Source organism: Rhinichthys klamathensis, unplaced genomic scaffold (genome assembly GCF_029890125.1).
Source record: "Rhinichthys klamathensis goyatoka isolate OS25496 unplaced genomic scaffold, OSU_Roscu_1.1 h1tg000006l_1, whole genome shotgun sequence".
Lineage (NCBI taxonomy): Eukaryota > Metazoa > Chordata > Actinopteri > Cypriniformes > Leuciscidae > Rhinichthys > Rhinichthys klamathensis.
The window spans coordinates 3,445,911-3,472,364 of NW_026606559.1; the positions used below are offsets into that span (position 1 = coordinate 3,445,911).

General features: G+C 38.2%; 1 protein-coding gene across 1 annotated transcript; it reads right to left on the reverse strand.

Annotated features, from left to right (window-relative positions):
• Window positions 1–1,919: 1,919 nt before the first annotated feature.
• prpf3 (PRP3 pre-mRNA processing factor 3 homolog (yeast)) lies at window positions 1,920–25,041 on the reverse strand. The gene is made up of 17 exons (XM_056257706.1): window positions 24,821–25,041; window positions 23,922–24,079; window positions 21,679–21,809; window positions 21,320–21,475; window positions 20,926–21,012; window positions 15,272–15,534; window positions 15,005–15,123; window positions 14,719–14,906; window positions 14,433–14,599; window positions 14,168–14,250; window positions 13,889–14,032; window positions 11,036–11,135; window positions 10,524–10,637; window positions 3,527–3,645; window positions 3,335–3,412; window positions 3,160–3,221; window positions 1,920–2,817 (listed from the first exon to the last, which is right to left on the reverse strand). Exons 2-17 carry the CDS (start codon window positions 24,064–24,066, stop codon window positions 2,668–2,670), a joined length of 2,106 nt encoding a protein of 701 aa, XP_056113681.1. The 5' UTR covers window positions 24,067–24,079; window positions 24,821–25,041; the 3' UTR covers window positions 1,920–2,667.
• Between the last annotated feature and the right edge of the window lie 1,413 nt (window positions 25,042–26,454).

Here is a 26,454-nt window from a genome sequence, read left to right on the forward strand (position 1 = left end):
AAAGGAAAATAAAACTGAACTAGACAAACAAAGGAAAGATGGGTCATCGCATGAACACGAGGTCCCGATGGACCAAGGAGTCACATGATGAAGGAAGGGAGAGTCCAGAGTATGAGCGAGCGAGAGAGTCAAGCGCGCGTCACATGTTGGAGGAAGAGCAGTCCAGGGTACCAGCCAGAGAGGGAAGACAGGGCAGGAAGAGCGAGTCCAGTTCTCTTTAAAGGAACTGGAGTCCACACCTCTGAGGTGCGAACTGGCCAATGACATTCAACGAAACTCTTGGCGGCAAAATTCTCTTTGTCTTGTCAAAGCTAAATTATGGCCGCATTCACAGGTTTTACGATCAGTCAGAATTTGTTCAGAATCATTTCAAAGATGGTAAAACATAGTAAAATACATTTTATGGCTTGTTCAATTACATAAATGACCTTGTCAGATCACTAGGATTCTGAACATAGGAAGAAAGACATTTAAGGAGAGTTATATTGCAAAGTTACATTAAAAGCATAATTAACTGCCCTTTTAGTTTGTTTTAAACTAACACACACTCATAGATCCCTTCATAGGACCTGGGCAATCGACAAACATAACAACATATCAAATATACCTCAGTAAATGTCTTTAAATGAGGAGAGTAGTAAAAGTTCATATATGTGTGTGTGTTTGTATCTGCGTGCATTGAGCACCCAACAGGGGGGGGGGTTCTCTGGAATTCCTTTGAAGCTTGGACTACGTGAGTGGGAGAATGTAGGGTTAGTCTCTGGCGAGTGTCGCAGGGTCGTAAAAGTGTTAGGAGCAGACTTGTTGGCACCAAAGTCCAGTAATTTTCATTAATCCTAAAAACTTTGGGTTTTAGGAAGAATGTGCTTTATTTGCGTTCAGGACAGAGTCATGGATTTACCCCAGATACCTTACAGATCATACATGCTTTTATTTCTAGTAGGATTGATTATTGTAATGTGCTTTTAACAGGACTCCCCCAAAAGACTTTAAAACCGCTCCAAATGGTACAGAATAGTGTAGCCAGGATCCTTACAAAAACTAAAAGAATAGATCATATTACTCCAGTTTTAAAGTCCTTACACTGGCTCCCAATTAGACATAGGATTAATTTTAAGGCACTTTTACTAGTTTTTAAGTCAATAAAGGGGATGGGAGCTAAATACCTTCATGATATGTTTCAACAGCATACTCAACCAAGACCCCTTAGATCACAGCATAAACAGCTTCTACTAAAACCTATAGTTAGAACAAAACAAGGGGAAGCTGCTTTTAAATACTTTGGCGTCCATCTCTGGAATCAGCTTCCAGAAAACATTAAAAACGCTCCAACTATCACAATTTTTAAAAATAGATTAAAGACCAAGCTTTTTTCAGATGCTTTTTTTTTTATAATGCGTAATAAATATATATATATTTATTTATTTATTATTTTCATTTTTGTATATTTTTGTGTATTAATCTCTTTGTTGGCGTTTTACATATATAGAATTTTATTTTTTTATACTATACTGTGTGAAGCGCATTGTATTGCTGCTGTGTATGAAATGCACTGTACAAATAAAATTCCCTTGCCTTGCCTAAGGTAGCTACAAGCATCATACCATTAAATCTCCAAGTGGAACACAGTCTTGGTGAAGAAAGAATGCCTGGTCCAAATACTGTTGTACCACCACTGCATCTTTGGGAGCATATCAGAAGCATTTATCTAGTCTAGCAACTGGAGAACAAGTTTTGGCACTAGAAATAGCCAAGGTGGTATTCTTTAATAAAGTCAATGTCTTTTAAATTAGTTGAAATTACGTTTTTATATATATATATATATATATATATATATATATATATATATATATATATATATCTTACAATTAAGTAAACTTTCTCAACAAACAAAACAAAACAAACAAACAAGAACTTTCTTTTCTTTTTTAGCCCAAGCTTTAATGATCAGCATTTGGTAGGTTGCACTTTTTGCATTTGATTTCTTGACATGAAATGGGGGGAATAAGAGTATGAAAAATAAATGTGCCATGAACGTAAGCAGCCATGTGTTCTGTCACTTTCTATTGGACATTTGAATAGGTGAACCAAAATAAAAATCCTTCTCCATTCTTCAGCCACACTAAAATCAACACTTTTGTGTTAAAAGTGAAACCAATACTCTTGTATCTGCTCTCAAAAATGTCTGTCCAATCAGTAACAAACTACACAGTAACAATTAACTTATTTCAGGAGTGAGGCTTACTTACTGAAAAGACTGCATCAAAATGGTGAGAGCACATGATGCAGCACTCAAACCAGATGGATCCAAGGTAGAAATCACACATGAGATCAGACTGCACAGCCTACACTATAAAACTTTTACAAGAGATACAAAACCAGTGTTCACCCTTGTTTAAGCTGCCACCACTGTGAAGTTCGGCAGCAGTACACATAAGGGTTAACATCCTAGCTCATTTCTTAAGCCTTGCATTGTTTCACACCTATATAGCAGGTATGCAAAAGACAATCATCCTCTTACACACTCAAACTATATTTACATATACATCTTTATCTCTGCCAGTCTTTTCCACCTCTCTCTCTCAAAAAAATAAAAATAAAAATGTGTGTAAGGTCCACATGCCACTGTCCTATGTTGTTGTTCTTCTTCAGAGTTTAGTCTGTATCTCAGTCGTCAGTTGTCTCCAGAACACTCTGACTCAGAGCCAAGTCCCAGTAGTGTTCGGTGCCATGCTTCTTAAAATGTTCCCTAGCCATGTTTTCCGTTGGACACTGCTTAAACTTAACCTCCCCGTAGCTACGTTCCTTGGCTGTACCCTGAGGAATAAAATGTATATATTTAAGTACACAAAGGATTAATAAGAAAAAGGAAAGAAAAAACGTAACATTTATTTTGAATTACTTCATATCACAATGTCTACAGCAGTAAAAACCATGAAATGGTTAAGAACATTATTGATCATTATTTTGCCATTTATTGCTGTAAAGCTGATTTGAAACGATCTATATTGTATGAAGCGTTATATAAAAAAAGGTAATTTGACCTGAGGAAAACACCATTTGTAATAGAAATAATCTATTTTTGCTGAGTAATGATAGTAATGCATAATTTTCGGTAAATGTTCCATTTAATGACATATGAAACGGGTGTGCATTTACCTCCCAAACCAAGGTGCATTTATTATTTTTCCTGGAACCCTCATCATCTGAATCTTGAGGTTCTAAAATAAAAGAAAAAGAAAAAGCATGGAAGGTCAAAGGTCAGCTCCAAATCACAGCTCATAAAAGGCGGATCATAAATGTTTAGTCTTCAGCCACTCCTATTTCCCCTTACCATCTCTCTTGGAATTCGGCTCATCCCATTTAATCCTACTCAGCATCAGTCGTTTAAACTTCTTCTGTGACTTGGGTCCTACAGGGAGGAAGGAGTCAATTAAAGATAAATAATGATCCTGAAAAAAATATTTAAAAAAAAAACACATCTGTGAAGATAATCTATAGAGAATCCCATATCACATTCACCAACCTCCCTCCACTACTACGATGTTGAGGTCTCTGTGCAGTACTACAGTGCCAGTAAGGTACAGTTGGTTTGCATTGGCCTCCACCTTAAACTTCTTGGCTGGGTTATACAGATTTCGGATTCTGCAGGCAAATCAGATAAATCACTTGAGTAAACAATAGGATATAAACTGGCCACGCTATATGTATGTTGTTGTGTGCAAGCAGCAAGAACAATGCAATTAAAAGTTGACTTAAAGCTGAAATCATTAGAGCAAACAGAAAGAATCTATATTGAATGTGACGAAACAGAACAAATTTGGACTGTGATATAATAGGCCTTAGTCAAGTAGCACCATATTAAATTTTTTTGGCAAGAATGAAAACGAGGGGGGGGGTATGGGGGGGATCACGTGACCCATTGACAGAAATGGCAGCTTGAGGCTCAGCACGGCACGGTTCGCTTTAGCTCGGTTTGCTTTTCCACTGCAGTTAGTACCGCTTCAAAGTGAGTGAGATTATAGTCTGACCGTTATAGTTTATCCGCTCCTCTTGACCTCATTTTCAAGTCTTCGTCGTCGGTTAGGAACCTGGGTGTGCTCTTTGATACCAATCTTTCATTTGAAAGTCACGTGTCTAGTATCTGTAAAACTGCATTTTTCCATCTTAAAAATATATCTAAATTACGCCATATGCTCTCATTAACAAATGCAGAACAATTAGTTCATGCGTTCATGACATCAAGACTAGATTATTGTAATGCTCTACTGGGTGGTTGCCCTGCACGCTTAATAAACAAACTACAGCTAGTTCAAAATGCAGCAGCTCGAGTTCTTACCAGAACCAGGAAATATGACCATATTAGCCCGGTTCTGTCAACACTGCATTGGCTCCCTATTAAACATCGTATACATTTTTAAATATTGTTGATTACTTAAAAAGCACTAAATGGTTTAGCTCCGCAGTGCTTGAGCGAGCTTTTAACGCATTATAGTCCTTCACGTCTATTGCGATCTCAAAATTCCGGCCAGTTGATAATACCTAGAATATCAAAATCGACTGCTGGCGGTAGATCCTTTTCCTATTTAGCACCAAAACTTTGGAAAAGTCTTCCTACCATTGTCCGGGAAGCAGACACACTCTGTCAGTTCAAAGCTAGACTAAAAACACATCTCTTTGACCTAGCATACACATAATACATTATAGACTTCTATAATTCAATGTTAGGCTGCATAGATTAGGTCAGCCGGAACCAGGAACACTTCCCTTAAATCCAGATGTACTCGTTACATCATAAGAAGAATGGCATCTACGCTAATTTTAGTGTCTTTGTTTATCCCGAGGTTTTCCCGCAGCCTGCCGGAATCCAGGCCGTATCCAGATCTGACAAAGGAGCTTCGCCTGGACCCGATGACAATGCAGTGCTGAAGTGTCAACTAGCCTCTCCCTATGGAGGATCCCTTTCCCACTCTACAGATAAAGCGTTGTTGAAAATCCGGTTCGCATACCCCGAAGGGATAAAATAAAACAAAATTCTTTATCTAATGTATAGGCAAGACAAGTAGTTTGTTTAGGCATGGTTTGTAGGGAAATTACAAACCTGCGCACATATATTCAAACGAATATAACTATAGAATCAATTCTTAATGCGCATGTGAACGCCGTCAGGTCACAGGTTCGCGTTTAAAGTCTGATTAGAGAGAACGCCGTCGTCTTAGTGGCCCCTAATTTGATAACAAATGATAATTTTGCTGGAAGTGAATCAATCAAAACTAACTTTAGCTGAAAATAACATTATTCAAAAATCGCTATAAAGCCAAAACAATCTCTGTTACCGTAAATTGTATGTTTATCTCTGAAAAGCTGCTTTGAAACAATCTACATTGTTAAAAGCGCTATATAAATGAAGATGACTTGACTCCTCGGCAACCAACGAGAGGAACGTCTACACTTCGTCCACTGACCACGATTCAGCCATTTCTTTTTTGGAAGTTTTCTTTCTTTCTTTTTTCTTCAAGCAAGTCAAGCAAGTAGTTTTAAAACAGGTGCTACAGCGGTGGCTGTATTTAAATCTAGCGGGTTTGATGTCTCGCAAATACAATGCGCTGGTAGTGACGATTCTGTCTGACCAATCAGTGATCTGCAGTGTGTTCACATCACATTTTAGTATCGGCACAGTACGCTTGGAACTAGGGATGCACCGATACCACTTTTTTCAGAATCGATCCGATCCGATACCAAAAATTCTGAGTATCGACCGATCCCCGATACCGATCCGATACCAGCGCAGTTTTTTTGTGTGTTGAACTGATAATCACTCTTTTGTGTATTAAACACAATCTACTTAATATAGACAACTTCATTATAAAGAAAAACAAATCAAAATATATGATCATAATCTATGACAAAAATGCTATTATAAACTAGATTAGTGGATAATTCAGCAGTAAAATGTAATCTATAAAAATCAAGAGTTCACAGTATACTTGTATAAAATCTGAACATTTAGTGAAAAAAACATTTAGTGGGGAACAAATAAGAGACAATAAGTGTAACACTAAATCTGGTAAAACGTTACACATTGCTCTTTGTATTGTTGTAAAATATATTCATGAAAAACAAGATAACAAAAATCAAAAAGATAAATTATTTTAGATATAGCCTAAAATTGAGACATGTTTTAAATGTATAAAACAGTTGTTTAATGAGGCAGGAACATATGATAGATAGGACAGAACAAGAAAGGCTATTAATAATCTTTCATTGCGTCACTGTATTATGATATGAAAGGCTCCAATACATTGCGGCACACAGCGCTTATGCGCATCCCGAGCGCAGAATGATGCGCTTGAAGCAACACAGAGTCACAGCGTGCGTCGAGTCCGCATTGAAAAGTTCAAAGCACAAAGGAAATACATATCGATGCGTAGTGTATTATACAGTATCTATCTATGCAATCGTTTATTGAGCCTTTTCTTTTAATAGTTTTAAATTTCAGTTAGCCTACTGTGCGCGTGAAGAACAATTATAGTGCTCTACTGTACTCCATTGTTGTGATCTAAGAGACACCTGACCCGGTAGAAAGTAACATGATTAAGTTACAGCAATAAAGTCCAGCAAGTAGGGCTGCAACAACTAATCGATAAAATCGATTATGAAAATCGTTGTCAACGAATGTCATTATCGATTAGTTGGTCTGCTTACGTCACGGGGAGCGTTTACTGGTGATTGGTTGAAACAGGCCAATCAGGATGCTCTCTGTCTTACATGCGCTTCATGAGGCACACACGCAAGGTCTCTCTCCCTCCGTTGCTCTGCCGCGCGCTCGCGCTACACGGTTTGGAGCACAGTCTCTTCTGTCTCGCATGCGCGCTCTTGCTTGCGTGCTCAAATCCCGGGAGTTTGAACTAATTTGCGAGCCGCTATCAATATGCGGGTGACTTCCAGAACTTCCGGGAGACTTGGGATGTCTGTATTTTGCGTCTCGAGCATCAGGCTGCGCAATCAGTTCGCTCGCAACATAAGTGATGGATTAAAATAGTGCTACCGCAGAAATATTAAATTAAAACGGTCTTTACAAAGCGAAGCACTAAATATAAAGGCAGTTAATAACAGCAGCAGTAAATTATTGTTTTTTAGTCATTGTACTCAGTGGTTTTCAGCGAATGTTTGTGCACTAATGCATCATTTTTCCTGTCTTTTTAATCAAGCCTGTTAGCTTGCTGCGTACCTCCACTCCGCTCTCTTTATATAGCATTTGTCTACTATTAAGTTTTAATTGTTTTTCAAACGCGATCTACTGCGGCTCTATGTTCACACGCTTGTTTTCAGTCTTTCTATATTTATTCTTACAAATTATCCTTATAATTCAATTAATTTTAAATAAAAATTAAATGAATTATATATTTGAGATGTTTTTAGTTTATATCTTCACATCTGAACAACATGTCTGTAAATTTGTTTTAACAAAAATTGTGTTAAAACAATATGTTGGATATAAATGTTTGTTTTTTTACATTAATCATGGTTGTCAACTTGCCATCAGCAATTATCATTAAAAACAATGCAAATATTGATATTTGTAAAACTCAATGTGTGGCTTTTGCACTTTTTAAAGTACACTTTTACACATAAATATGCTAATTTAGGGTTTTAGGTAACACTTTATTTTACGGTGTCCTTGTTACATATGTTACATGTACTTACTGTAGTAATAACAGTAAATTATGCATAATTACATGCAACTAACCCTCAACCTAATCCTACCCTATTCCTATAGTAAGTACATGTAGTTACTTAATATTACTCTGTACTTAAATATATAATTACACTGTAACAAGGACACCTTAAAATAAAGTGTAACCGGGTTTTATTTAGTCATAATAAACAAAAAATCGAATTGAATTTTTTCTCCAATTAATCGAAAAAATAATCGTCCGATTAATCGATTATCAAAATAATCGTTAGTTGCAGCCCTACCAGCAAGATAAAATTGTTTTATGCGAAACCATAGACCTTTATCTACAGATCAAGTATAATAATAGTAACATTGAATCATCTTGTTCTCGTGTTGACTGTAGTAACCGAACGCGACGCGCTGTTTGAATGCTGAATGAAGAATGATTGACAGATTGACGGAGGGAAAAGTTTACGTGATCTTGAATTTAATGACTTAAATATTCATGTCTATCTCACATTATAATATATTATGGCTTCAGAACACTTATAATATAGTGCACGAAAACTTTATGGTGCTTTATAATGTTTTTGTGCCTTTTGTTGGGCTTAACAATAACACTGAATATATACGCACAATATCGGATTTGGATCGGCCTCTTCTGAACGATACCCGATCCGGCAAAAATGTCAGTATCGACCCCGATACCCGATACAAATATCGGATCGGTGCATCCCTACTTGGAACCTCGACAGAGGTGGTACCATTTAAAGCGAGCCGAAGCGTGTTGGCCCTGTTGGCTTCATGCAAACACAGCTATCCAGTGGATTCCTTCCCTTAAAAACAGATCCGTAGAGCTAGAAAGAGTGCATCGCATCTACACTAGTGACGAATGTTTGTCTATCCCTCACAGCCTCATTTTCATCCGTGTTAAATTCAATATCACGTCTAACCTAACTAATGTTTTTAAATGCCAGACTGGACAGTAAAGTAAAAGTAACCAACTAGTGTCCTCCTAAACTACTATCCAGGGTACATCAGACAAAGTTGGTTGAGACGAGAATACCAAGAGTGGGAATATCCAGTTGAAATCTAGTGGCTACTTTGAATAAGCTAAATTACAGAATAGTTTTCAATAGTTTAATATTTTTGGTAGGGGTGTAACGATTCATTCGTTTTCTCGATGCTTCGATTACAAATCCTGACGATGCATATGCATCGATCTTGAAACATGTATTTCGAATCGTGAATCGTTTATTTCGGTCAATATTCGATTTAAAATGCTAAGAATCGAATAATTTGCGATTCTATATCGATTCAGTGCTTTAAAACATATAAACATTAATTAAATGACTACATGCACGAATTAATGAGGCGTTGTGCGGCGTCATTTCGCGTCCTCACAGCTCTCACATACTCGCTGCACTCTTACCATCTTTCACTGGATTTCGCTCGCGCTCGGTCCCATATAGCTCTCATCTACAGATTTTTGAGCAGTCCATGTTTGAGCTCTCCTCGGGACAGCCATTAGTGTTCACGAGAAAGCAAGCCATTGATAAAGCTGCCATATCATTGGGCGGTCACTGCTATGAAACAACGCGTTCATGGCGTGGAAACGTCACCGTTATTTTCTTTAAGTTAAGATACTGAAGTTTTACGGAAATGGGTCATACCCGTCCTGAGCAGTTAAAGTAAAACCCCACTTATTCAAGGGTGCGCATTTATTACATGGAAAGAGAAAACGTATAATAGGTGTCTAAAATGCACACGCTTCCGATTAATCATGAATGATGAATGAAATGTAACTTAATGTCGTTAAACTGAACTGATGAAATAACTACAACATTAATTACACTGAAATAAGAGCGCGTGGTTTATCCATCAATCAGATGCGCATTAAAGTTGCATTCGTAATCGTTAATATAGCACAAGTAGACAGCCGGCGCGTTTTCTTTCAGAATCACAAGGAAAATGTTCAATCGGATAAAGAGAACAGTAGCTATTCCATGAGGAAACGTTAGTTAAGGTTTAGTTGGGAAAGTTCATGGTATTTTTGTCTCACAATGGAGGATGTTTAATGTACCAGGAACACTTTAAGGTTGTGTATCCATTCCTACAAAATACTTAAAGTAACTATACTTTTAAAACCTTTTTAAATCTTGGTTTACATTTTTACAAATGCTAATTTATAGGCTTTGGAAACATTTTTTTATAATAATAGATTCATTAAAAATTAACATGAACTAACGTTAACAATAGACAAAATGTGTTGTTTTTTTTGTTGTTTTTTTTTCACTCTCTGACCCCCGAAGGCAGCTGTATAATTCACACCCTGACTAAGACCCATTGGGGGAAGCATTTAAATAATCCTATGCATATACAAAATTAAGAATCGAATCGAATTAATCGAATCGCATCGAATTTTAATGTGAATCGCATTGAATCGAATCTTTCTGAATTTGCAAAAATCGTTCTTGAATCGAAAACCTATGAATCGTGAATCGAATCGATTCGCTGCCTACCCAAAGATTCACAGCCCTAATTTTTGGCCATTGACTAATTCTCATACAGTTGTATAATTTAAATTTTTTGATGACTACTATTATTCTGAATTGTGGGCTTCTCTATTCGCATTCAGAATGAGCTTTGTGGAGCTGTGGATTAGCAGGATGCAGCGCGGCTGTAGAACACTGGTGTTGGAAACACTGTGGGAGATTTTGTTCTCTAAAGCAGAACCCTCCAAGCTGACAAGACCCTGATTCATTAAACTGTTTAATCAGTGTGTGTTACAGGACAAATATAAAATCTGAATGCAAGATTTTAGCCGATTAGTCATGTTTTGTACCTGTAAACAGCAATGTGAACCCCAAGACTCAAATCCTCCTTAAGTTTCTTCACCTTCTTCTCTTTCCTTTGTTCTGTCGTGAGTTTGCGTGCTGCATTTGCCTCCTCATGGGCCCTGAACATACACAATAAAACATCACTCTATGCAAATCAAACATGAAAGAACAAAAGCCTGTATTTCACATAGTTACAATTTCATTTTTTAAATAATCTAAATCATTTTATAACTTATTTTCCAAAGCCAAGCATGCAAAATGCGCACATTTGGATTCATGCCGGGTGAGAGAAATGCTCAAGTTTGTTTGTATAGCGCATTTAATTTGTTTGTTGTATACTTTCATTCCTGTTCTGAATACACTTAAATTTAAATGATTTGTTGTGGAGTGAGGGGAACTAAAGTACATGTTTATAATGATTGTAAATGTGCCATTTTGACCAGGTGGGGCTTATTTTCTGGAAAATACGGTACTATTGGCTTTGATACCAATCTTTTGTGCTTGTGAAACCACTCACTTCTGCCTCTTGGCCATTTGTGCTCTAACATGAGCCTCCACTTTAGTGGGGTCCTGCACAGCTTCCGTCCCCAAAACCCTCATCAGATTAGAGATCCGCACTGCACACAAACATAAACACATGAAGATTGCATACACAGAGAAAAGTACAGAGTACAGAGCTGTAATCTAGTGGTTACTTTGTAGAAGCTAAAATATACAGGGTTCATACACATTTTTACCAATAAATTCATGACTTGAGGCAATATTCATGACCTAATGTTCCATGAAAGTCTATGCATACATGTAAAATAAGAATAAAAATCCATGTTGAAATTTATCAGTATATCTTAACTAAAATGAATGACTATTAATACTATTTGTTTTAAAAGTAGAATGGCATGTGTGGGGTGAATGTACTGATCCAATATACTGGTTCTCAACTGTTTTGTGTTTACTTAAGACAACCAACGTGGTGTATGGGGATACTCGCCAAGACAAAGTATTTGACTTTGCATTTCCATTTAAGCGCAATAAGCCACAAAAAAGAACTTAATTTGACAGAACTCGAGTTGTTTGTGAGGCGGCTTTATGTGTATGCGTAAACATGGCTGAGAGTGCACAGAACACCGCCTCTCAGAGAGTGCGCAAGTACATAATGGTGTAAAATCGCTTGAATATTTAAATTGGAAAGACTTAAGACATGAAAATGAAAAACTAAAATTGCAGCATGCAGCTCGCTTGTAGTGCTGACACAATGTGCTAAAATGTGAAGCCATTTGTGCGTCAGATAGAGAGAGAGACGACGTGGTACTGCTGAATCACTGACGCTGTTTTAAATGACTGATTTGATAAGATATTCTGAATGTGTGGATTCATTTATTGATCTAACCAACAAGTTATAGTGAATTTCCCGCATAAGAGCGAAACATGTGGGAATGAGTAAATCTATGCGCAATACCCGCGCCGACATTCAGGCCCTAATTAAACATATAGGCTATTCTATACTGAAGAAATTATAAACGCAACACTTTTGTTTTTGCCCCCATTTTTCATGAGCTGAACTCAAAGATCTGAGACTTTTTCTATGTACACAAAAGGCCTATTTCTCTCAAATATAGTTCACAAATCTGTCTAAATCTGTTAGTGAGCACTTCTCCTTTGCCGAGATAATCTATCCACCTCACAGGTGTGGCATATCAAGATTCTGATTTGACAGCATGATTATTGCACAGGTGTGCCTTAGGCTGGCCACAATAAAAGGCCACTCTAAAATGTGCAGTTTTACTGTATTGGGGGGGGGGGTCCGAAAACCAGTCAGTATCTGGTGTGACCACCATTTACCTCACGCAGTGCAACATATCTCCTTCGCATAGAGTTGATCAGGTTGTTGATTGTGGCCTGTGGAATGTTGGACCACTCCCCTTTAATGGCTGTGCGAAGTTACTGGATATTGGCAGGACCTAGAACAAGCTGTTGTATACGCCGATCCAGAGCATCCCAAACATGCTCAATGGGTGACATGTCCGGTGAGTATGCTGGCCATGCAAGAACTGGGATGTTTTCAGCTTGCAGGAATTGTGTACAGATCCTGGCAACATCAGGCTTTGCATTATCATGCTGCAACATGAGGTGATGGTCGTGGTTGAATGGCACAACAATGGGCCTCAGGATCTCGTCACGGTATCTCTGTGCATTCAAAATGCCATCAATAAAATGCACCTGTGTTCGTTGTCCATAACATACGCCTGCCCATTCCATAACCCCACCGCCACCATGGGCCACTCGATCCACAATGTTGACATCAGCAAACCGCTCACCCACACGACGCCATACACGCGGTCTGCCATCTGCCCTGTATAGTGAAAACCGGGATTCATCCGTGAAGAGAACACCTCTCCAAAGTGCCAGACGCCATCAAATGTGAGCATTTGCTCACTCAAGTCGGTTACGACGATGAACTGCAGTCAGGTCGAGAGCCCGATGAGGACGACGAGCATGCAGATGAACTTGCTTGAGACGGTTTCTGACAGTTCGTGCAGAAATTCTTTTGTTATGCAAACCGATTGTTGCAGCAGCTGTCCGGATGGCTGGTCTCAGACAATCTTGGAGGTGAAGATGCTGGATGTGGAGGTCCTGGGCTGGTGTGGTTACACGTGGTCTGCGGTTGTGAGGCCGGTTGGATGTACGGCCAAATTCTCTGAAACACCTTTAGAGATTGCTTATGGTAGAGAAATGAACATTCAATTCACGGGCAACAGCTCTGGTGGACATTCCTGCAGTCAGCATGCCAATTGCACGTTCCCTCAACTTCAACATCTGTGGCATTTTGCTGTGTGATAAAACTGCAGATTTTAGAGTGGCCTTTTATTGTGGCCAGCCTAAGGCACACCTGTGCAATAATCATGCTGTGTCTAATCAGCATCTTGATATGCCACACCTGTGAGGTGGATGGATTATCTCGGCAAAGGAGAAGTGCTCACTAACACAGATTTGTGAACAATACTTGAGATAGGCCTTTTGTGTAGATAGAAAAAATCTTAGATCTTTGAGTTCAGCTCATGAAAAATGGGGGCAAAAACAAAAGTGTTGCGTCTATAATTTTGTTCAGTGTATTAAACAGATTTTTGAGAAACAAATTTCCATGCCTTTTCAAAAACGTATTATTCGAAAACATTTCAGCCTGGAAATTGGCATTTTAAAATTACATGACTTTTCATGACTGTACAAACCCTGAATATAAACCCAAGTGTTTATGAATTATGATGTGAAAAACCTTTAATAGAAAAATAATAGTAATAAGGAATGAGTAGGTGTGCCCAAACCTTTCTGGTTGTTTGACATATTAAACATTTAAACCTGGCTGGTGATGTACCTTTGGGTTCAGGTGGAGGCATAAGACCCAATCGGACCTTTTCCTGCACCTCTTTCTGGCCTTCTCTACGTGTTTGTCTCCTCAACTTCTTTTGTTCTTTCTTAGTCAAATACACACCCAGAGTCACTGGCTTATCTGTATCCACTGAGAGAAGCAAAAAGAGAAAGACAGAAATAGAAACATAAAAGGTTAGACCAAATATCTTGATCAATGGGTCTTTTGAAATTCAACCAGTTTCTGTCTGCAGAAGGTTTTGATGTTTAATGCATGCATGAATACCTGGAGGGGCCATCTGAATAGGGTGTTCAAGTAGGTTGGTGACTCCGTGCATTTCCACCTCATCTAAATTTGTACAAGCAGATCTGAGAAAAAGAACAGATCTTTCACTCAATTATGTTATTAATTATCAAAACGAACTGCATGACTGCCAGATTATATGGAAAAGACAGCCTTAATTCTTCACAATGTCAATACGACTTTGGAAAGGCACAATTTGTATATTTTATAATTGTCAGTAGCAGATTTGAAAGCTATTGACTCTTACAATTCTATATGGGAAGGCAAGATGTAGGAGTCCCACCACTCTATACGAGGAATCTCCCCCTCTCCCATCTCTTTCTTGGGGGCAATAAGAGCAAGTTTAGTGGAGGCCTGTATGCCTGTCTTCTTGGCAGCCTGAGCAATCTCCATCTGTAGCTTCTCCAGCTGAGCCTGAGGTCAGAAGATAATATTATTTCTCATCTATTATTGAGCAACGTTTTTTTTTTAAGTCAAATTTTTTTATCTATGATTTTTTTTAGTCAAAAATAAAGAGGGATGCTGATGCCCACCTTGGTGCGAATACGCTGGGCGATCTTCTCAAAGCGCCCCTGTTCATGGAACCTAAAGCCTTTCTTGGCTCTCTGTGCAGGAGTAAGGGCCACACGTGAGTCGAAGTAAGACGTGGATTCAAGGTCATCGCTGGGTTTTTCCTTTAACTGCTGCCGAAACTGTTCCCTCTTCACCGCTCTGATGTTTGCTAGAGACAGAGGGAAAAAAATAAAAGAGAACATTAGGAAAAATATATTTCAAAACAACAAAATGTGAGATTCATATTTCTGTAGCAGTGTGTGGTACCTTTTAGAGTGGGCATACGATGTGTGAGCTCAACTTCTTTCCCACTGGCATCAACAGTTCGTCCGAGCTCATCCAAAATGAGGGGAGTTGGCTTTGTAATCTCACGAGGCTCCACTTTACTATAAGCAAATATGAGAAAACTTTTTACCTCCTTAACATGAAAACACATTGCAATTTAATAAAAATTTTCCTAGGAAGCATGAAGCCTGTTCCCAATATTAATATGTACAAAAAAGACAGTCATTTCTACATGTTTACAACACTCACGGTGGTGCAATGCCCATGGCATGCAGGTTGGCCAGGGCTACCAGGTTATGTGGCCCTGTGTTGCCCAAAGCACCCAGAATTCCTGGTTTCATGGCCAGTGTGGATTGGATCTTGGCCTGCAGCTCAGCTGCCTTGCGGGCTTTCTCTATAGCGTCATTCATGAAGTTAGCAGCCTGAGAGGGAGCGATGGACTGGGTGGCACCCCCCGCTGGGAGGTTGGAACGTGTAGCACTAGAGTCCGTCTGAGATTGAGCCATTCTGGGCTATAGGAGAAAGAACTAAATTTGGTATCCATTCTTAAAGCTTAGATGACAAAGAACGACAGACAATTAGGGACAAAAAATAACAACATAAGAGATAACAACATTGCTACTCTGTACTAGGGGTGCACGATATATCGACTCAATATCGTTATCGCGATATCACGTTGCCCGATATTATAACGAAAGTCTCGCGATAATTATTCGATATTTTGTTTATGATGCGTCCCGTTCGACATAACATGCACCTCTCGAAAAATACGCGTCACTTGGTAGCGTTGCATTTCCCCCGACTCATTTCCTGGTTCTCCTTCTCCATAAACAACATGAAATCAAGGAGAGGGTTAATCTTTCATGCTACAGTCAGATTTCCCCAAAGTGGTCAGAAAGAACAGGGGAGACTCTATATGACGCTAGAGTCGCTACTCGCTCCAAAGCTAATCGCCGTCACTCTCTCACTTCTCCCTCGCTCTACCACACAGTCCCCACACATAACTTACACACTTGCCGGCTCGACACACACACCAGCGCACAGGTATAGACATCAGGCCACCTGGCCACTTCATGGGTTTTCTCAGATCGGATAGCTATCTGATTCATCAAAACGATTCAATTTACACCTGGTCACATTCCGTAAAACTTCAAATAATAGCCGAGTCCCAAATATACGCCTGTCTCTTTTACACACCCGGTGTGGCTGCAGGTTTGGGTAAATAAAGGCCAGTCTCAAATAGAGGCCGGGTCTGTTTTTTAGTTTCGGGTTGTATTTAATCCTCTAAAACCGTCAGATCGTCCGCCTTTTGGCAGCCGCCAAAGCACATTTTTGTCCCGCCAAAGCCTTTTTTGATCGGTGAGTGATGTAGAAAAGAATGACTCCTGCGCTTGACAGGGCGCGTAACGAGCAGAGAGAGAGAGAGAGAGAGAGAGAGAGAGAGAGAGAGAGAGAGAGAGAGAGAGAGAGAGAGAGAGAGAGAGAGAGAGAGAGAGAGAGAGAGAGAGAGAGAGAGAGAGAGAGAGAGAGAGAGAGAGAGAGAGAGAGAGAGAGAGAGAGAGAGAGAGAGAGAGAGAGAGAGAGAGAGCGCCCCGGACCCCGCGCGCGCACTCTCACGTCTTCAAACACGAGAGCTGTCTTGCTCTCTCTCTCCCTCGCGCGTATTAAAATCAATTGACACGATAGTAAAAGGTCGGAAGACCGCAGTTTCACGTGGAGCATTTGGAGATTTTTAGAGATTAGAGACTCTAGTCCTACACTCAGTGAACAACATCTCAACAACTAAATTATAAAGGCCTGTCTCATATAGACACCTGTCTCAAATACAAGCCGGTGCAGTTCGACGATTTGGGAAAATAAAAGCCCGGGCTATTATTTGAAATTTTACGGTACATGTGTTTTTGCAAAACGGATTTAACTCAATCTTCAATTCCCGCGCTATATGCAGATTTAATGGAGTTCACGTCACCGAAAGCAACAGTTATGAGCTGCATTTTATCAGCTAAAATTTCAACATTAAAGACCGCAATGAGAGAGAGCAGCAACAGCCCTGGTAAGATCATTTCGTTTCTTTACTTTTAATGATGATAATTGTTTGTTAAGCGTCTGCGACTTTCACTTTGATTTGCGATAGTTTGCGGTGCGTTGGCTTGATGAACGATGCCCATCTGCGGTGATGCGTGTTGCAGTTGCGTCGTCGTATCTGACTATAACACGCTCTCATACGTTTATTTAATAGCGTTTTTGGGAGGAGTAAAATTTACATATGTGGTTTCAATAACCAGATGCATTTACACTTGTCCAGTTTCATCTGGAATGCGGCCCAGACCACCTCCTGAAGTGGTGTGAGCGATCGGATTCAAACCCGTCTCGAATGCGTTTCGGAGGGCATTTACACCTGGTCTGTACAACATGTCCTGTTCTGTAGACATGGTTATTATTTATTTATTCATGTTGTACCAGTCCAATATGACTTTCAGTTGAAATCAACTTTGTGTTGTAAGAAAACTTGTTTTATTTGTAATAAATCTATTTTGATGCGTTTTCCCATAACATTTGCAATTTTACATATGTTTAAAAATATCGAAATTAATCTCGATATCGCAATATCAGATTTTTTCAATATTGTGCACCCCTACTCTGTACCAGTTATAACATGACATTTAATATAAACATTGGAGTTTAGGGCTACACTTGATTGTTTTGATTATTGATTAATGTGTCAATTGTCTTCAATAAATCATTAGAGAAAAATAAATGGTTATTAATTAATTGCTGATTGCTGATTTTAAAACAGAAGTTAAAATCACTCAAATTAAACAAAAGGAACACACACTCATTGGAACATAGTAATTATATTTATACCCCTTCACAAAAGTCAGTAACAGTATACAGTAATTAAAGCTGCTGTAGGTAACTTTTGAAAAAATGTATTTGCTAAAACTGTCATTATGTCCTGACAGATAATCTGTGTAAAAATCAAGCTCCTCTGGCTCCTCCTAGTGGTCCTATTGCCATTTGCAAGAAATACACGCTCCCGGTCAGAAACAACCAATCAGAGCCAGGAGGCATGTCTTAGCAGTGTCAATCAAGCTCGTGTACGCGCTGATCACACCCCTCTCTTGCACAGCGCGAGCCGTCGTTCAAACTCAGTATTGCCGGTGTGCTGCAGCTGTGCTTATGACGGAGAAACAACCTAAACTGCCAATTCTCGAGTGACACCTGCTCATCAAACAAAGAGGTAAAAGGAAAAAGACTGATGACGATAAACAAGCGAAAAAGAATGACACAGAGCCCATTGACTCGGTGTCAAAACTCTAGCCGCATAACATGTAGATAAAATGTCAAGCACTCTGCTAAGCAACAATTGAAACCTGCTAATTCACTGGCTTGTCATGTTGCTGAAATAATGTACTAGCACACCTTATCTAGCATTATTTATCGCTAGAATAATTACTTGCATACTGTAACGTTAGTTACCGTTATATTAACGTTATCTTACTAGCTATTTATAACTTATAGAAAGAGTGCAACGTTATAAAGTTACATGTAGGCTATTGGAAAATACATAATGATTTGAGGACCAAGTTTGTAGTCAAAGTATGGGCAGGCCATAGTCAATGTAAAGCATATTATTGACGTTTAGTCCCTATTAGTGAATGTGCCATATCACTTTTTATCCGCTGTTATCGGTGGCCCTGTTTACTAGCCTGCGCGTTCACGACAGGCTCCGCTGTGGAGGACGAGCTGTGGAGGGAGGGCTGTAGTGCAGCAGAGAGCAAGGGGGTGGGACCTGTAAGTTGTGCTTGTTCAAATTTTCAGGCTAAGTCAACGTTTTCTCAAAACTCCCTACTGCAGCTTTAAGTACTTCTAAATCATTTGAAAACTATTAGTAAATTCATATTTTATCAATTGTGGTCTTTACATTAATATATTAATAGGCTACATACAAAAATAGTAAGTTCATTGTGTCAGTTTTTCACTTCTTTTTTTTAAATTAAAGTTCAGCACTAGTTTACTTGGAGTGATTTGTTTGTTTTCATTCAGTATCCATTTCGAAAACTGGTTATTGTCATCTGTAAAATCCACCATCGGTCGACCTCTAATCTAGGGCGTTTTAAAAGAGTGGATCTTGTTAAGTTACATATGGTGGCTAAGCTGGAGCATTCCTGAGCCTCAACCCAGTGAGTGAACGGGACCATGAATGTGACTTTACGAGACTAATGATAAGCACAGACAACAAGATGGCGACATTTATCGGATCGGTGAATCCGATATTACAAAACCGATACCCGATTATGGAAAAACGCTTAAATATTAGACATAAAAGAATAACAGAGTGCACACCACAACTATAGTGGCACAGAAAACCAGTCCTTATTTAATAGCAATTTTGTATTTTCCATGACCTAAAGTGAGGAGTATTTACAAGTCAAGTCATCTTCATTTATATAGCGCTTTTAACAATGTAGATTGTTCCAAATCGGCTTTACAGTGATAATAGGAAATTAAACTAACAGATTGTTTTGGCTTTATGGCTCTAGAATAAAGTTGTTTTCCAGTTAAATAAACATTTACTCCTAATAAACATTAACAGCTCCTTTACTACTGGTTTAAAATACTGTACATCACTTTTATGGTTAATCATTTGTTAATGCACCTTTATCTAACTTGAAATATGAGCTAATTAAACAATAACTATTAAATAATTTAAGTGACGATAAATGAAGAACTCTCTGTTTGTATATAGCCTATTGATGCATTAAAGCCACACTATGTAATTTTTCACCACTAGAGGTTGTTTATTCAAAAAGCTTGATGACGCCTTGATTTCGCGGAATCATGAGAGTTGTTGTCTTGACCTCTACAGCCCGTGGAGAATACGACGGCACTTGGGCAGAAATCAAATTCATGGATGATCGGTAATGTATTAAAGATTTATTAATTTTACAAAAGCCGTTGGTGCGAAATGAGGCCGTTGGAGCAATTGCTAATTGACAAGCACGACACTCGGCTCGAGAGCAGTGGAGCATTTATTATTCCGGAATATTATTTTATTATTCTTCCAGTCATGCGTATGTGGGCTAACGCAGCGCTGTTTTATAATATTAGATACATTTCAGTGTGATGAAAGTTGTTATAATGCTACTCTGGGCGTTCGCTCGGCCGCTACTATACGAGACACTTGTTGCACACTGCAGTGAGCTAGATTGATATTAGGTATGGTAAAACATGGCACTCGCGGTAAATCAAGAAAACGAGATTTAAACAAAAAGACTAACTGTGTTGAGCTGAATAACAATGATTAGGTTTCTGTCGATGAACATATACACAGTTGGTCACCTGTCTAATAAAACAATATATTAAAGCGTCTTTGGTGTTTCAATGGTTTCTACAAAATAAATGTAGGGAAGCGCGGATATGATGGTCCGTGTCCTGGTCAAAACTGCTTATTTCTCTGGATTTAAAGATTATTAGAAACATTTGGGATAATATAAGTACACAAATCAATAAAATATATAAATTGTTCTAGTGGTTTTTGGATATTTTGATGCAAAAAAAAAAAACTTACATAGTGTGCCTTTAAAGTAAAGACTACAGTTTATAAACTATGAATTAACTGTGAACTAATAGCTTGCAAATGATTTATAGGCGCTTTGTTACGGTACACATTTATTAGTTACAGGTAAAATTTTAAACCTACATTTAACTTCTAACAAGAAATATTTTATTGTGGATATATTATATTGTGAAAAACAAATTTACCTGTGATTAATTTATCAACAATCATAAATTAAATAAACAACAAATGCAATGTATTTCTATGATTTCTTAGAGTTCTTTTGAACACACGGGTAGTACAGGGCCGTTACTGTAAACAGGTGTTTGGTATTGTCTATTACCTGTGTAGAAGGGACAGGAGCCACAATACTTAGCTGTTTCTTTCTCTCCTCAATCTGCCGTGTGGCTGCTTCCATCATTTGCTTTATCTGAAAATAGAGCATCACAGATAGTATTTACGCTTGACACAGGCAGTCCATCAAAAATATTAAATTATGAGCAATTATGTAGTGTTCTCTAAAAAAAAAGCTGTGAACTTTCATACTTGTAAGTACTTGGGTAAAACAGATATTGCTTAGTGCTGCACAAGTAATTACATGTTCAAAATATTGTAGTGATCACACTTCATCCCATTACTCATTTCATTAAATTGTCAACATTTTATTGAAGTGATCCTGTATGTGCTCCATCAGATACCTCTGTCTAGTGTCTTCTTTTACTGATGGTGTGTGTTACCTGCATCTTGGTAAGCATGCCAGGACTCTCTGTAGGGGGTCCAGGTAAAACAGCTGGTTCATCCACCTCCTCAAAGCGAGGTACTCTCTTCTTCTTTACCCCTGTATCCACACTGTGTCCATCCTTCACTCCTTCCACCTCATCTCCAAACACTTCCTAAACAAAGGACAGAGAGGAAAAATAAAACAGATGAAAAAGACAAAGACATAGTTAGAGAAAGTTTACGTAACCATAACTTTTACCTTATATTAAGTGTCAGTTTCATAAAACAGTGACTCAAAATTGATTCAGAACAGACTTTATTTCCTTAATAAATGTTCCTTCTTGCTCAGACATGTGAGGCACAGAAAACTCTCTACCTTTAGCTCTCTTTTGCGGTTCTTCTCTCCAGCTCCTTTATTGCCACGGGAGTTTTTGCTTTCCTCAAGAGCTTCAAACAGACGCTCAACAAAGCTGCTTGCTGAATCATCAAGAAACGGCCTTAGCTGGTCTAAAAGAAGAGAGATATCGATCTTTATTAATAAAGAGTCTCAAGGAATTATCACTGCCTTGCCACAGTATCAGCCGCATAATAAAATTCTAAAATCCGCTCAAATTATGAATAATTCTTCATAAACCAGTGCTGCCATTGTTGCCATTTACACTGGACGTGACCAAGCAACCGCTGCAAATCCATTTGTTCTTTGTGTAAGAAGTAGCGTGAGCGCTTGAAGTACTTGAGAAATAGAACAGGGCATCAGTTTAATGTCGGGAATTTGTTATGTATCCTGTATGTAAACTGCATCCAGTTTAGACAGCATCACTGATTATAATGGGTTCTGTTTGCTTTTGTCGCATCGCGTCTGGTGTAGACACAGTTACGTAAAAAAAATGAGATGGGATAGGTAAAGACATGTCAAGCCAATCAATAAACAGCCATCATGTTTCATTTACAAATTTTGGAAATGGGATAGTTTGTCTCTTATCACATCTTTATTACAAAAAATACTAGCTTGTTTCCACACACCCTAACTTAAGGCCTATTCACACCGAGAACTAGCAGATGATATTGTTCTGTTTATTCTAAGCAGAATGGATTCTGATTGGCTGTCAGTGTTTTAATCGTTCAAAAGCTGGAAAAATTGTTATAAAGTAATGCCAACGATATTGTTTCTCTGTGCTGTTATAGTAGTGATATAGAATGATTTTATAACTATATCTTTATAGTTATTGTCCTTGGTGTGAACAGACCTTTAATGTTTTCGATTTTACAGAATATGCTGGATTTAACCACAACTGTTGATTAATATTTAAAAGGAGTTCAAATGAAAGTAATCTACGATACACTTGTAACTAACTACTAATGATTTTAATACTGATTTTGGGCAAATTACTCATGTTCAATATTCACCAAACCTTTTTTAGTCCCCAGAACAAAACATTCTCTAATCTGTACAAGTTCAAAAGCAAAGTAATTAAAAAAATGGAAACGGCAAATTAAAGATCTCTTTATTAGTGAGTGCATAAGTCTCTTTAAATTGCAACAAATTTTGAAGCTTGAGAACTTTAAAGCTGAGTGAGATCATGTTATGTTTCAATGGCAAACCTACATGGTTAAAAATGTACAAAAATTAAGCAGAATTCTTATCCATATCTATTTCCTATGTTTATCCATGCAGCTATAACATCAATCATCATGACATGAATATATAAAGGAACTTTCTGGATTGCTAGACTCCACCCTTTTGTGTGTCTAATAAGCCTCACCACTCTCATTTGCAAGATTCCAGCAATCAGGCTCAATTACATATTCACAATGAATGTTAAGATACCATAGAGATCTTATTTTTTTAAATCATTGTAGCTATAAGGAGGCTAAAATTAAGCCTGGCATACACAGTGCTAGTAAGAGTTTAGACACTCGGGAGCTTGTTGTGAGCCCTTGCACATGATACGAGTCAGGTTAACCTGATAATCTTGTCAAAGCAGTTTGTATAATATGGCATGGCTGTACCTGTACATTGCAAGCCAGTGGCACTGGCAATTGCTTGAGCTTTGGTGCTAAAAACATGAATATTTTTACTGGTGTTGCTATAGCTTCAGATGGGAAAATAAATAAAAAGAATGCTGGGCAAATGATTAGGTGAAGAATAGCAAAGAACAGCAAGGTCAACAAAAACAACTAGAGAGTGTTTATGTGTGTGTGTGTGTGTGTGTGTGTGTGTGTGTGTGTGTGTGTGTGTGTGTGTGTGTGTGTGTGTGTGTGTGTGTGTGTGTGTGTGTGTGTGTGTGTGTGTGTGTGTGTGTTAGAAGCCTATGTGATGTGGTTGAACCCAGATCTTTAACCCGTTTAAAAATTATTGGGAGCTCGTAAGGTACTTGGTTCAGCTCATAGTTAAAAATCACACTGTGTATGCCCAGCATTAGGTTTGCTGCAGAAGTAAAAACTGTCTTCAGGTCGTAAGAAACTTTTCCAATTTGCATGACTGACTGTTTCTTGCATCTACACAGGCATTCACTCCTACAGTAGAACTGTCATTTCATTGTAATATGATATACCAGGTACAGATATAACTTATATCAGTACCTGATGATTCATGAATATATAAGGCAAACATCTTACCTGTGGTTTTTCTCTTGTCCAGGCCTTTTCCTACACAGTGTAACGCTGCTGTGACCACAGTGGGTTCAGAAAAACCAAGGACCTTCTTTACTGTGCGTTCCACCCATGGCCTCAGCTCATCAACCTCACGCTTGGGAAGAGACATACTGGAGGAATATCTAACAGACAAACAAACAAAATGTAATACTAATGTTAATGTAACAGATCACTTTCAGTATAACAGCTTCGTTACATTTCACATTAATAAATATAAATAAGTCTAATCGTTTATTACCTTTACAACCGGATATGTATAATGGTTCTTAATTATTTACTGTCTCAAATCACAATCTGCTTATTAATCCCTCCTTTGAGCGTTTTCAGTCCACAAATCAATCTCCAAAAATGACAAAAACCACTATAATAAATGGCCACGAACAACAGTATAAAAATGTTTTCTATTTGGTGTTTAATTTAGTCTCAATTTATAAATATCTGTGATTCCAACTTGTGCACGCATTTTGTATGCATCATGCTTTTGTATAATTCTAAGAGCAACAACAAAGACGATACATTAAAGAAAATACATTACTTATTAGAATCAGTGAAACAAATATTATCAATGTTTTTCTGCGCAAGATTCCGTTCAATCGTGTTGTGTTACTGGCCTCAAGAGTTCACTAAAGTGGCTCTAAACTTAAATCTCTCAGATTGTTACCAAAGTACAAAATGCATTGCAAAAAATATCATACTGTGCAGTTATTGACAGCACTCAAAAGTACCAAGTTGCCGCCGTTATATTACAGTAGCAACGATAATTTAATGCCGGTGGTTATAAGTTATTTATGTTAATGTTATTGTTGTGAGTTATGTTTTAAAGAAGGGTGTCGGTAGCAAACGAAACGAACACAAACACTTACCTCTAACTTTATTCAGCTGTTTTACAGCGAACTGGCAAGTTTCCTCGTTATCTAAAATGCTAGTCTTTTCTTCCTCCACACCAAATCACTAAAATAAAATTAATCCGATAGTTGTGTAAATAAGGGGAGGAAAAAAAACTGAAATGTTCCTATACTTCTCTGCTCCCACGGTGTTCGCTGAACGTTTTCCAATGGCGAAACGGAAACGGAAGTTGCTGGTGACCGTTTCCTCCGGAAAGACATTGATGCCTGGCACACTGCTGTCATCTGTCGACCTGGAGCGGAAAATTTCGTTGTTGTTCAACATACCTGCTTAAAATTAAGTAGGCTACTGATGATACTGATATCATTAAACGTTATTAACCCTTTAATGGCCAAACACAGGAAAAAGGGAAACACATTTCTTTGATGACAATTTAGTTTTTGTTTACTAAAAAGTGAAAATAGCCTAGACTTTCTTAAGGACACAATTACACTTGCTAATGTGTATTTTAAATGTTAACCTAACCATAGATTCGCCGAAAATACTATAGACCAGGGTTTCTCCAATCCTGTTCCTGTCCTGCAGAGTTTAGCTCTCCAACCCCAATTAAACACACCTGAACCAATATGATATGCTGTAGCCTATATTATCCACCCATTCTTCAAACTGCTTAAATTTACACTAAATAAATGGGTAAATTAAGTATCACCAATTCACTAGTGCTGCCTGCATGTCTCCAACGGTTGGACCTTCTTGCTCAGTGCTACCCAATGATCCACCTTATCGTCCCAATATAATAACGGTAGCCTATGTTATCATGCTATGAAAATTAAATATTTGATTTGATGTGTTCAACAAGCCTTCTGAAATTATATTACATTATAAAATATAGTTATCTTTAATATCATGAAAATGAGCCTACATTTTATGATTGATTTGTTCGCAAAATATACCGCGCTAGAGTGTATTTTTGAAAATCGCAGTGCAGTGATTATTTCTGCTTAGCCCCTGATTGGCCTCTTCAGGTTGAGTGTAGTACAAACAATTTTAACAGGATAGGCTATGCTCTACCAAATGGTTAAGAGGTTTTTGGTTCATGTCTGTTATTTTGATAGGCTATTGTTCACACTGTCAGTCCAAATCCCAGATTTATTAGGGATTAGTTTCACAAGGGTAGATGGAGTAATGTAATTTTAACACAGGACTTTTGTAACATTAATGGCCAATTCACACGGGATAAGAAATCTCAGTAAAACTAGCAGAAGTGGGAGCGGTAACTCGATTTATGCACCTCCCTGTTTATTTATGCACCGCTGCTTTACCGTCTCCACCGGTTTTAAAACATGTCTCCGTTATATTGTCTTCTGCTCGTCCGGCACTTTGCAAGAACACACATGAGAAAGTCACATAAACCACCCGAAATCTGATGAGAGTGGTCAGACTGAAACGGATTTCCAGAATTTTTTTTGCAGTTCACACTATCTAAATCTGATCGGATTTCAATCGGATATGCACAAAAATCAGATTTGGACTTACAGTCTGAACATAGCCTTAAGCCGAGTTCAGACTGCACGATTTTCAAAGTAGTCGGGTCACTGTTCTTTTCACACTGCATGACTATCTGGGGTAACATTCTGTTGCTGCTGTGTTC